The following is a 13941-nucleotide window of genomic DNA, read 5'->3' as shown; positions in this document are numbered from 1 at the left end:
TAGTTGAGTCCTTGGAAAAGACTCTTTACTCACATCTCTCACCATACTCAGGTGTAAAATGAGTACCTGGCTGTTAACAGCGTCGTCTCTGTCGGAAAAAAATTGTAATATCACCTAACAGGTGTCATGTCTCGTCCTACATGTTAAGTGTTGCTGTTGATCAGGGACCCCTTGTAAGGCGCTTTGAGAATTTTAAATGGATATTGCGCTATATAAAAGCTATTTTTTTTTATTAAATATTTTTTAATTCAATTAAAATGCCTTTATTGAAGAGAATGAACAAAGTTTCTTCTTAAACTAAAACAACAAAAAAATCAGTATTGATTGTTCTGATCCTTTTAATTTGAACTCACATATTCTCTTCTCTTTATAGTCCTTCAGAGCCACTCAGCCCATGGAACCAGAGTTTATCCCAGTTTCTATAGCGTGAAACGGACAATAGCAATTGCTTGCTATCCCTTGGATGGGACGGTAGTCTATCGTAAAGTATTTTCCACCAAATCTAACAGACTCAGCTAGCCAGACTCAGCTGGGTGGACGGGAGGTGAGAAAAAAATCTCGACTGCACCTGGGATTGATCTCAGTCCCTTTGAGTGTGAAGCGAGTGCTCTACCAACTGAGCTATCGGGACCCCCTCTCAAATTTTCGGTCCCTAACAAACCCTGGCATAATACCGGGTTGAAGTAAGAGTCACTCGTGTAAAAGAAATCTGACTACCAAAATAACACATAAAGAACGATGATGACCATTAGTTCTTCTTATCATATGAAGACTTAGAAATGAAAAAAGAGGATTCTTACACATGACATGGAGTCCCAAGAGGTGCAAAAGCTATGATAGTCAGACCTTTGGCTTCGGCAAACTGTATTAGCTTTTTATTTGTGTTATGACAGTTGATTTCAATCTGATTAAAGAAATAAAATTATGACATATCATGATGGATGACAAGTTCTTCATGATATTCTCCTATTGGGATGCCCTTTGCTGAAATGTTTAAATACCTGAAAATTTTCCTCATAAAGAGCATATATGAAAATATTTCGTGCAAAGCTTCTCTTCATTAAATGGTATCACCCTTTAATTATAGAAAATGATACATATATACACACACACACACACAAACACACACACACACACACATTTACAAATTTTCACCTATAATATTATGACAATCTAATATAAATATATATGTTTTTTGTGTTTACTTGAAAAAAGGCCAAAGGCCGAAACGTCGTTTGTTTTGTGTTGTTCATTCACGAGTCAGATTTACTCCCTTTATCTCTATATCCATTTTATTGACTCATTTAGGCACCTCTAGTTAGTAGTTTTACTACTTCTTTGATAAACCTGCTAAAAAAAATTGAAAATCTCAATGACAACAATCCGATTTTGTCAGGCTCAGCAATATAATGTTGAACATATCACCAACCAGTCCAAAAAAAAAATCAGCCCTTGAGTGAAAAAAAAAAAGGAAAGTAAAGTAAAAATACTCATTCTAGCTAATTGGTAACTTTTACCTGTAGAGCAACAGGTTTGATGCGCGCTGCATTCCACAGCCTATCAATTTGCTTGGAGTTGAAGTTGCTGAGACCGAGGTCTTTGATGAAACCCATATCGAAGCAATCTTCCAAAGCCTTTAAGAGTGAAATAAAGGTAAAAGTGGTGATACGATGATGCTGCTGTTGATGATGATGATGGTGATGATGATGAAGATGATGATGATGATGGTGATGATGATGATGATGATGGTGATGATGATGATGATGATGATGATGATGACGATGGTGATGATGATGATGATGGTGATGATGATGATGGTGATGGTGATAATAATAATAATAATAATAATAATAATAATAATAATAATAATAATAATAATAATAATAATAATAATAATAATAATAATAATAATAATAATAAATACTTTATTGCATCCCAAAAAGGAAATTTTTTGTACAGACGTGTTATAATTTACACAAAAAGATAAAAATACAATGGAAATAGGATGTATATATATTTTTTAAAAAAGGAGCAGCTCTGTAACCAGAGCTGCACTTTATAATATGAATAATTTCAACACTGTATAATAGTTAAAACTGTCACTATAAATTGAAAATTGAAAAGATTGCAAAACAAATAAATTAATAAATTAATATTTATATTTTTTAAAAGTAAAAATGAGAAATTATTATATAAAATGATTATTGCTTGTTGTTATAAAGCCTAATACTGGATGGCAGAAAAGATTTTCGGTGTCTCTCTGTTTTCGTTGAAATAGAGAAAGGGCGACCACTTCTTTCTGACATAATAATTGATGGTCTTAGTGGATGATACTGGTCATTTAATATTTTAGTTATTTTATTTATACAAAATTTCTCGTATAAAAGATCTACATCGTCAACATCATTTATATAGCGTTTTATGGATTTTTTAATATTTGAATTTATTTTGTTCCTTTCCACTGCTAAGCAATTGCCTCCCCAAGCTGTTATACAAAATGACAAAACACTTTCAATTACTGCTCTATAAAATAATGTGCAGAGGGTTGTATCTATTCTAAACTGAGAGAGTTTTGATAAAAAAAATATGTACGTCTGCACATCTTATGCTTAATTATTTTCAAGTGTTCATCCCACTTGAGCCTGTCATCAATCGTTACACCAAGGTATTTGTAGTGAGGAACTCGCTGGACGAATTGGTCCTTTAATTTTAACGGTTCTATCGGTTCCTTCACTCTCCTAAAGTCAATCACTAGCTCCTTTGTCTTGCTTATGTTAAGCTCTAGGTGGTGGGCATCACACCAAGACACAAATCTATCAATTTCTTGCCTATAAGCCACTTCGTTGCCATTTGTTATGAGGCCTTGAAGAGCGGTGTCATCTGCAAACTTTATTAAAGGTACACTCAGGTTTGACTTCTACAGTCATTCGTGTATATTGTGAATAATACAGGGGACAATACACAACCTTGAGGAGCACCAGTATTTGTAGTTATACAGGAAGATTTGTTTTGTCCTAATTGAACATATTGTGCTCTCTCCGTAAGAAATTCGAGCACCCAAGCAATTATATACTTGTTTAAATTCAGACTAGTCAATTTTTGAACAACCAACTGAGGTTGCATTGTATTGAACGCTGAAGAAAAATCTGCAAAAAGCAATCTGCAATAGCTCCTAGCGTGATCTAGATGCCTGTAGATGTTGTTTGTAAACAGCAAAATGGCATCCTCTACGCCACGTCCTGGTTTGTAAGCAAATTGATGACTATCACTCAATGGCATAAACTGATTCCTAATTTTAACAAGAACAAGTTTTTCTAAAGATTTCATGACTATTGAAGTCAGTGCAACAGGTCTGAGATCGTTCATAGATTCAAGTTTTTCTTTTTTTGGAACAGGAATAATTTTTGAAGTTTTCCAAATTTCAGGGATCGAAACGCATTGGAGGGACCAGTTAAAAATATGTGTATAAATGGGGGAAAGCTGATGGGCACATTCTTTTAATAATTTTCCTTTCAATCCATCCGGCCCAGCAGCCTTCCTCTCGTTTAGTTTCGAAAATACGAATCTCGTTTCTTCTTCACTGACCTCAATAGTCATTTCATCTTCCAAAGCCCTGTCTAATTTATGTTTTTCATTTTCAATATCAAATTTGTTTGCTGTGTCGAAACGTGAATAAAATTTATTTAGAGTTTCAATTTCGATGTCTTCTGATATAATCGTGGACTTTGGATTATAGTTAACAGCAGTTTTAAGCCCCCGCCACGTGTCCCGTATATCCCCAGAAGAAAAGCATTTTTCAATTTTATTTTTGTACTAGTCTCTACAACTAGATATTACTCTCTTTATCTCTTTTTGTTTTGTTTTCAGATCTTTTTTGTTTCCACTAGTAAAGAGAGTTTTCTTTTGGTTCAATAAAAGTTTTAGATCTTTTGTTATCCAAGGCTTGTTGTTAGGATAATATTTTATTTCTTTTTTACAAGACACTAGCTGTTCACAGAATTTTAAATACTCACTCACACAGTCATTCAGCTCATCCACACTATCACATGATTCGATAAAAACATTCCAATCAGTGCATTCAAAACAACCACGCAAATCTTCACACACACTTCCGTTCCGGATCTGTACACTTTTCTTTACTGGTTTTACACGTTTAAAAACAGGGCGGTAGGTGGGGAGTAGCAAGAGCATGCAGTGGTCAGATAAACCTAATGGGGCACGGGGTAAACATTTATAACTATTTTTAATATTACACAGGAATAAATCTAATGTTTTTTTGTCCCTTGTCTCGCAGTCCACGTATTGATGAAGTCCCGGGAGAGTAAAATTGTTACATTGGTTAAAATCGCCAGTGACCATCAATACGGCATCGGGTGACTTAATTTGAATATCCTGTATTTCTTTCCTCAAAATATTTTTCGCTGTGGTGTTGTCTGATGATGGTGGAATGTAGACGTTGATGATGATGACATGGGTGTATTCCCAGGGTAGATAATATGGTCATGACGAAAGAGTAATAAATTCAATATAATCGTCACAATACATTTTCTTTATCTGACAGTTATTGGAGTGGCACCATTTGTTGTTAATATATGTGCACACCCCACCCCCAGTTCGTTTATTTACATTAGTGTCAATAGTGGGTGACACGGGTTGGAGGGATCGGAGAGTCTCTGGAGTATATGTTATCGATAGGCTTTTGGCAGCAAAATCACAAGCTAAAACACCATTTATGCTTATAAATATACTAATAAATATAAAAATCAGGAACAATATATACTTCACATCCATTTTGAATAAAAATTAGGCTTAAATTCCGGCGATTGAATGATAAATGAATAAAAATATGTGTAGAAAATAGGTAAACATTCACAACACGTCTGTTGTCGCCGGAAGCCATCAGATGATGATGATGATGATGATGATGATGATGATGATGATGATGATGATGATGATGATGATGGTGATGATGATGATGGTGATGATGATAATGATAATGTTTTACAATGACAATTGGCAAAGATGACAGCGATGGCAATAGCGGGGATGACGATGACAATGGGGACAATGGCAATCAGAACAATGACGGAAATGCAATATTGATCACCAAACAATGCACTCTCTAATAAAAGAAAAAGCAGCATCTCAGTCCTAGATTGGCGCCTTTTGTTCCACCAAGGAACCAAAAGGATAAGCAAGAACTCAGTCCAATATACCTAAGGCATGGAATGAGGTCAAACGAAGAGGAAGCTGAGACAATCATTTGCATTATCAATCCTATTTATCTTCCTATAAAGCAGGTTATATGAAGTATTTTCAATTCCACTATCAACTTACTTATCCGAACCAGCGACCACCTGAGCTCTGGCCCTTCGGTCTTGTGCCATGACGTAGAAGTTAGACGTCTTTTGTAGTTGTGCCAGGTGACTATAAAGTGTGTTTTCTACTATTAAAAATTGATTGTATCTGTTTCATTTGTCTACCAATCATTAGTCATTACCTGCCATGTTTCTAAGTAGTCCACATCTGAATATTGTGTTTTCCCGTTCTCGTCAACTGGGCACAACTCTCCTCCTTCCTGTTATAAAAAACATAGATAAAATTCAAAATCAAATTTGAAAAGACGAGTAAATGGAAAATAATTCAGAAGGGTAAAATAGATGGAACGAAATTGACGCTACTCTGCTCTTTGGTATTGTTTTTAAGACGGTCATTTTAATGATTAGATCTCACTAGCTTCTATCAATCAGACTAAAAACATTTAAGGTTACAACTATTTTTGCGTGTAAGTACTTTATTTCTGGCTGGTGGGTGTTGTGAGTATTTAAACAAAATGCATAGTATCAATAGCATACCTACAACTCGAGTTTAAGCCTTGAAACGATTCTGAGATCTGATTTATGTAACAGGGATATGATGATAAACTTGAAACATTCATTGTTTCGCAGCAAAGAGGCATCTTGACCATGAAAAAAAAATCTCTTCGCGCAGCATTGTAAGATATTTAGGCACCCCATAAAGGAATACAGATAATTCGAGAAAACACAGGAATCACACATAATGTCCAAATAAGCAAATTGGGGCTTTATTCATTTCTTTCTCCAGTGCAATAAGGAAGAAAAGTGTGATGTCAAAAAACTGGTTCCTATTTCTTTGGAAGTGTAAAACTACTCTTTTTTTTGTTTGTTTGTTGCTTTAGGTCTCTTCCAACACAATTGAGGTTATATGAGAGACCGCTGAAACAAAAAAACAAGCAATCTAACAAAAATAGTACAAATGTAAATCAAAATCATAACCTAAAGATATCATAAGCTAAATTATAAATAACCAAGAACAAACAGGCAGAAGATTTACAGAAAAAAAAATATCCCCTGTCAAAAATACAATCACAAACCAAAGAAGCAGGATAGGCTAGTAAAAAGAAGAAGAAACGACATCACAATCGGATCGTACACCCATGCGAACATCATAGGTATATGATTCAAGGGTGATGCTCCCATCCAACCACCCGCTAAAACTACTCTTCCGATGGACCGGATATATACCTTGTGTAATTGATCTTCTGGTTTCAGAGTGATGGCATCTTATTTTCTAGTCTAAATATTATGCTGGTCGTCAATAAAGACCATCCATCCTCACTCTTTGACGTCCCGTAATTATTAGAATATGCCTGTAAGTCCTGCTTCTAAAATAGTTATGCAACCTTATGATTCAATATGCAACTTATTTATTATTTGTCCTCCTAAGGACTGGTTACATACACACTCCCAAGGATTTAGGGACCAGAAAAGGAGAAGGTGTCACGCCTTGATTTTCTACTTAATTAATGACAATTTTTATAAAATGTGCAAAAGGTCTTCATAACTCAGCAACGGGCCTTCACTAACAACTACAAAAAAGATACAGAGTCAATAGTTTGCCTCTGTAATGTCTATTTAATGATTGAATCAATTGTTTGATATTAAAAAAGTAGTTCTTCAGGGCCATTTGGCCCATGAAGCTAGAGTTTATCCCAGTTTCTATAGCGTGAAATAGACAATAGAAATAGCTTGTTATCCTTTTGGATTGGATGCCTGTCTATCGCAAAGTATTTTCCACCAAATCTAACAGACTCAGCTACCCATTCACTGCTGGGTTGACAGGGGATCAGCATAAAATCTCGACTGCATCTAGGATCAATCTTGGTCCCTTTGCTTGTGAAGCGAGTGCTCTACCAATTGAGCTATCAGGACCCCTTGATATTAATCTACAGGAATAATACAGTATATTACAGAAAAATATAACAGGAAAATTAACATTCAGATTTTCACCATACTGACTGGATGATTGTAGCATCCAATCATAAACTCAGAGTCTAAAATTAAAATGTCACCCAAATCTGGAGTGAATCAGACACTAAAAATTCAATAAAAAGTCAATATTAAGAAAATGGGACTTAAATTCATAGTTTACTGAGAATAATGAATGTGGTTATTTAATTATTCTTTCAGTTTCCAAGTAATTGAGAGTATCTTAAATTAAATTTTCTACATACTTCCCAACATAATACCAAATTTAATGAAGGGGATTCGATATGGTGACAAACCTTGTACGCCATTGGCCAATGAATAAGATAGAGGTCCACATAGTCCAGACCAAGATCTTCAAGAGTCTTCTTTAGACTGGGCAAGACTAAGTCTGATCTGTGACAAGTATTCCAGAGCTAAAGAGAGAGGTTTTACAAATCATAGTAAGAAAAAAAAAACAATAAGAAAATAGACAAAAAAATTAAAAAGTAATAAAAAATAAAATAAAATATAATAAAAAAAAAAAAAAAAAAAAAAAAATAATAATAATAATAATAATAATAATAATAATAATAATAATAATAATAATAATAATAATAATAATAATAAAAATAAAAATAATAATAATAATAATAATAATAATAATAATAATAATAATAATAATAATAATAATAATAATAATAATAATAAGAATAATAATAATAATAATAATAATAATAATCATAATCATAATAAAAATAACATTCTATTCTTTTTAAAAAATAGAGTTGGAGATCAACATTGTTACATACAGCCAAGGTTAAATTTTTATCATCGAACACAGAATTAATTATAAAACTATTTTTCACAGATTACAAACCTTTCTTAAATTAAAAATGATTTGATTACCCATTGACCATATGTGCGGCTATGTGGTCTAGTGGTATGACACTCGCTTTCGGATCGGAAGGTCCTGGGTTTGAGCCTCGCTCGGCGCATAATTGACTCCTTGGAAAATGCTCTATACTCACATTCTCTCACCGTACTCAGGTGAAGTAGAAAGAATTCATGGAAAAGCAATAGAAAGGAAAGCATTCTCAATTACCAACAATAAAAAAAACATATTTTATACCATGAATTTGATATTTTGCCATCTGGGAGAAGTTTTTGTCAGATTAAATGTGGAACTAACAAGTATAAATCAACGTTCGTTCCATCAGCAATAAAAATGTTGAATATTTCATATGGTACAGCAAAACCAAGGATTGATGCGTTGACTGATTGACTGATTAATTTGTTTAATGTTAGGCTAGATGAAGTGACCAATTGATAATGATGATAATATTTGGTGTTGAATTGCCAAGAATGTAACGAATTGAAAATGAAATGAAAATGTTGATGTTGTGTATGTCGCATGCGTGAAAAAAAAAAGAGAGAGAGAGAGAGAGAGAGAGAGAGAGAGAGAGAGAGAGAGAGAGAGAGAGAGAGAGAGAGAGAGAGAGAGAGAGAGAGAGAGAGAGAGAGAGAGAGAGAGAGAGAGAGAGAGAGAGAGAGAGAGAGAGAGAGAGAGAGAGAAGAGAGAGAGAGAGAGAGAGAGAGAGAGAGAGAGAGAGAGAGAGAGAGAGAGAGGAGAGAGAGAGAGAGAGAGAGAGAGAGAGAGAGAGAGAGAGAGAGAGAGAGAGAGAGAGAGAGAGAGAGAGAGAGAGAGAGAGAGAGAGAGAGAGAGAGAGAGAGAGAGAGAGAGAGAGAGAGAGAGAGAGAGAGAGAGAGAGAGAGAGAGAGAGAGAGAGAGAAGAGAGAGAGAGAGAGAGAGAGAGAGAGAGAGAGAGAGAGAGAGAGAGAGAGAGAGAGAGAGAGAGAGAGAGAGAGAGAGAGAGAGAGAGAGAGAGAGAGAGGAGAGAGAGAGAGAGAGAGAGAGAGAGAGAGAGAGAGAGAGAGAGAGAGAGAGAGAGAGAGAGAGAGGTGTCTGTTCAATGTTATAGTTATCATATAACGTTATGACAAGTGTAACTAAATGACAAATTGCCATATTTGTGGACAATAAAGATCTATTATTATTATTATTATTAAAATGAGTACCTGGCCGTTAACAGCGTTGTCTCTGTCGGAAAAAATTATAATATCGCCTTACAGGCGTCATGTCTTGTCCTAAATGTTAAATGTTGCTGTTGGACAGGGACCTCTTGTAAAGCGCTTTGAGCACGTTTAGTGATATTGCGCTATATAAATGTTTATTTATATATGAATATTAAAGAAAATCTGCAGAATCGTAATGCTCAGGCCTTTTTATCTTTATTATGAAAATCAAAACACAGAATGTGTGACCCACCCTCAAGCCCGCCGGCTGAATCGACAAAACAAAGCTGATGGCACGATTATTCTCGATCTATGTTGATTTGCACAATACAGTAGTATGATAATTAAAATAGATGAGTTCCTGTTTATAATATCCTTTATTTCTCTGAAAATAAAGTGATTTCTCTACTAATTAACTTTAACGTAGTGTTTTTCTGCATCTCCGTTGACGGTGCATTTTAACGGACAGCTTATTCAAGGTCATCACCGCGAGTGAACCACTTTCCAGAAAGATGGCATTTCATGGGTCCAAACAGGTGGTTATCTGATGGGGCCAATTCAGGACTGTGACGGGTATTGGGTAGAACCTCCCAGCCAAACCTTTGGATCCAGTCTTTCGTGGCTGAAAAATTACCCTGCTAGTCAACCGGTCTGGTCTTTTTCAGTGCACAGCCTCTCTCAACTTATCAAGAGTCTGGCAGTACCTGTTAATATTGACAGTCCGTCCTGGTTCTGAAATGTCTAAAAGCAGAACACCATAAACATCCTAGAAAACTGTGGCCACAATTTTTTTCACAGATGACTGAACCTTAAACTTTTTCCGGGGTGGAGAAGGCGTGTGCTTCAAAACCATTGAATCCCTCTTTGTCTCAGAGGTCGTGTGATGTATCCAAGTCTCATCACCTGTAATAGTGCTACTCAGACATGCTTCATCAATATGCTTGAGGTCACCAGATTCAACAAAGTCTCAGACATATCAACTCGCTTCGTATTGTTTTTCAGCGGTCAGCTCTTTTGGGACCCATCAAGCAGAGACCTTGCAATAATGTAATTCATCAAAGACTATTCTTTGGACAGTAGACTTTGAGAAATATCCAATGATTCTGATATTTATTGGATATTAAGCCACCTGTTTGGATCGGTTCATTAACGTGACTTGTATTGTCTATGCAGAAAAACAAGGGCCTGTGTGAACTTTGCCTTGGACATCAGTGTGCCCGACTTTGAAATGACTACACCACTCATATACCTGAGACTTACCCGGTGCTTTCTCACCATAAACCGACTGTATTTCAGTGTGAATTTCACAAAGTTTCAGACATTTTGTAGCTAGAAACCGAATTACAGATCTTACCACTACCTTTGACCACATTTTCAAAGAGTAGCCACGATTGTTGAGCCGCTGTGTTTGTTTGTTAAGCACGATGCTTGTGGTGGTCTATTGGAAATTCCCAAAATGATTGAACAGAATTAATTTTTTTCTCTTCTAATTGGGAAAAAGTCCCCGGCTGAAGAGGACAATTTTATCCGAGCCAGACTCTCATTTTGATGATTTTTTTGCAAACATCCCCTCCCAACAAATCAAAATATCATGTAGATCTGAAGGTAAAGGTACGAAAGAAAAAGTAAGACAAAACAGACTTTCTGGTTCAAATCGGGAACAGAGGATCCATGAGCAACCCATCAAAGTGCCTATTTTGGCATTACCTAAAAGTAACATCAAGGAACAAGCCATAGATCCCACTATGAAGGATACACTCAAATAATTACAAAGTACATACAATATTATTGGGGGGGGGGGGGGGGGGGGGGGGGGGGGGGGTTCAGTAGCTCAATTAGTAGAGCACTCGCTTCACACCCATAGGGACCAAGATCAATCCCGGGTGCAGTTGAGATTTTTTTCTGACCCCCTCCTGTCCACCCAACAGTGATTGGGTAGTTGGATCTCTTAGATCTGGTTTGCGATAGACTAGCATCCTATCCAAAGTGTAGCAAGTAATTGCTATTGTCTGTTTCACCTATAGAAACTGGGATAAACTCCGGATCCATGAGTCTGATGGCTCTAAGGAATACTTTACAATATTTTCAAAAATAACACTATATATCAGTCCGATGATTTCCAATGAAAAAATATCATCTCTCAAAAAAGGAACGATAAACTTGACTTCTTCCCTTAAAGCCAAAGATCCCTGCCAAGACTGGGGGGGGGGGGGGGGGGTGGGGGGGGGGGGGGGGGGGGGGGGGTAAAAAAAAAACCCAAGAAATTTCAATCCAGAACAAAGACATAGAGCAATTTGGAAAGGGAAAGAAGAAAGGGAGATAGAAGACCCAACAAAGGTGACCTCTCCACCTACAAGTCACTGTCATAAGTAATTTATTCATGAAACGCAAATCAAATTCTATTGATGTCAAATTTTATAGTTTGAGATAAAAGTGGCACAAGTCATAATATCATTTCCATACTTTAATACATATCATATGATAAAAGTGAATTACCTTGCTGGTGATGAATAAGTCCTCTCTTCTTACAACTCCCATAACAAAAAGCTCCTTCAGTGCATGACCAACAGCTCTCTCATTGCGATAAATTGCAGCACAATCTATATGACGGTATCCGGCTTTAACAGCAGCCTTAATAGCATCAATGATTTCCTCTTCTCCCTTAACAGAAATTGAAAAATGAGTCTTTGAAACAAAAATAACCATTGTTTGATTTTTGTTTTTTAAACAATAATCGCATGAAAGATTTTTTTAAAAAACAACTTTGTGTGTTAAAATCAATCAGCTTCATATATTTAATACATATGAGGCAACGTGTACAAATCTGTAGGTCTGACATCTAAACCCACTTATGGGCCGATTTTTAACATTGTTGTAGTGGACAATATTTATATTTTGCGTCGTTTTTTGTTTTTGTTTTTGTTGTTGTTGTTTTTGTTTTGTTTTGTTTTTTTTGTTGCTTTTTTGTTTGTTTGTTTTGTTTTTGTTTTTTGTTTTTTTTTTTTTTTTTTTTTTTTTTTTTTTTTTGTTTTTTTTTTCTTTGTTTTTTGGGGAGTTTTTTTTTTTTTTTTGTTTTTTTTTGAGATTTCTATAACAACAATGATGAGCCCATGATGAACTGGGTTATCAGACCTGCAAATAAGTGCCCGTCGATGTGAGGATACCTAAGTCTAAGTCAGAATCAGCCTTCTCAAAAATGGATAGTTATTAAACTTGACAGGCCCGTAATACCATGCATTTTATGTCTATACTAAATATCGTTAAAGTTATGTGGAGCGTAGGCTAGGTACTATCTACACACCATACAGACAGACACTCAACAACTTGAAACACTGCACTGACCACTGACCTGGAGAGGGGCGCATGTGCCTAGTCCAACGGTTGGCATCACCCTTCCACTTGAAAATTTTACCTTTGTAGTCATGGCAAATCTATAACAAAAACTAAACGGACATCAACAATTCCCTTGATTTTTAAGACAAATTAGGAGCGGTCAGTCGGGCAGTTACACCTCTCGAGCTTTCAGAAGTTTACACTCTCACGAAGGCCCTGACATTCAACCTTTTCAACCTTTCACCTGAGGAACGAGGTCAACATGTGGTTTGTTTTAGGTCAAGGTCACATATGAGAACACCTAGATGCTGTGCGCTTGGCTAAGAAATTCACAAGGTTACCACCCGGAAATATAATGGACCAACACACAAAATGATGTGTAACCGTGAACGTTTATAGTCTGGCTAATACAGTGTAGTAAACACGGATGGCAAAAAAGTAACAAAGACCTGAGTGACGTCAACTTCGTTCTATCTTTAGCCTAACAGCAGACCTGTTAACGTATAGCCTACATATATGCAATTCTGATATCCGAACCTGCTTATGGGCCTAATTTAACATTGTTGTAATGGACAATATTTTGCGTCATATTTTTTAGATTTCCATTACAACAGTGGGCCCATAAGGAATTGGTTATCAGACCTGCAAATAAGTTCACGTCGCCAACAGATTATGATTAATGAAAGATTTTAGTATTGTACTTTTTAAAAAATTATTATTATTATTATTATTATTATTATTATTATTATTATTATTATTATTATTATTATTATTATATCATCATTATTATTATTATTATTATTATTATATTATTATTATTATTATTATTATTATTATTATTATTGTTATTATTATTGTTGTTATTATTTATTATTATTATTATTATTATTATTATTATTATTATTATTATATTATTATTATTATTATTATTATTATTATTATTATTATTATTTATTATTATTATTATAATTATTATTATTATTATTATTATTATTATTATTAATTATTATTATTATATTATTATTATTATTATTATTTATTACTATTATTATCATCATCATTATTATTATTTATCCGTTATTATTACAGTAGATTATAATAAATGAAAGATTTTAGTAATTTACTTTATTTTTAAAATCAATTTTCATCGCTAGAATGTATGATTTCATTATACATTAAGAGAGATTTTGACTCATCACAGATTTTTTAAAAATCGAAAAATCGGTAGCTCTCGTATAACAGGTATGTACTAGTCTATGTGTACAAA

At 34.8% G+C, this 13941-nt stretch overlaps 1 protein-coding gene across 1 annotated transcript; it reads right to left on the bottom strand.

The window, feature by feature from the left end:
- Positions 1-541: 541 nt before the first annotated feature.
- Positions 542-12876, bottom strand: LOC144978712 (aldo-keto reductase 1B-like). The gene is made up of 6 exons (XM_078925134.1): positions 12691-12876; positions 11838-12002; positions 7586-7702; positions 5501-5578; positions 1518-1634; positions 542-904 (listed from the first exon to the last, which is right to left on the bottom strand). Exons 1-6 carry the CDS (start codon positions 12763-12765, stop codon positions 797-799), a joined length of 660 nt encoding a protein of 219 aa, XP_078781260.1. The 5' UTR covers positions 12766-12876; the 3' UTR covers positions 542-796.
- Positions 12877-13941: the final 1065 nt, after the last annotated feature.

This window comes from Berghia stephanieae, chromosome 8, assembly GCF_034508935.2.
Source record: "Berghia stephanieae isolate SIO BIC M18660-M18661 chromosome 8, UCSD_Bste_1.3, whole genome shotgun sequence".
Classification (NCBI taxonomy): Eukaryota; Metazoa; Mollusca; class Gastropoda; order Nudibranchia; family Aeolidiidae; genus Berghia; species Berghia stephanieae.
The sequence above is the reverse complement of the archived record's forward strand: the minus strand, read 5'-3'. Positions and strand labels throughout refer to the sequence as shown.

Excerpts from the sequence above, each read along its gene's own strand:
- LOC144978712 (XM_078925134.1), bottom strand. The coding sequence starts at position 12,765 with ATGACTACAAAGGTAAAATTTTCAAGTGGAAGGGTGATGCCAACCGTT. Across the intron at positions 5,579-7,585 it reads ATTGGCCAATGGCGTACAAG|GAAGGAGGAGAGTTGTGCCC; the intron begins GTTTGTCACCAT and ends TTTTTATAACAG. Across the intron at positions 905-1,517 it reads TCAAACCTGTTGCTCTACAG|ATTGAAATCAACTGTCATAA; the intron begins GTAAAAGTTACC and ends TTCTTTAATCAG.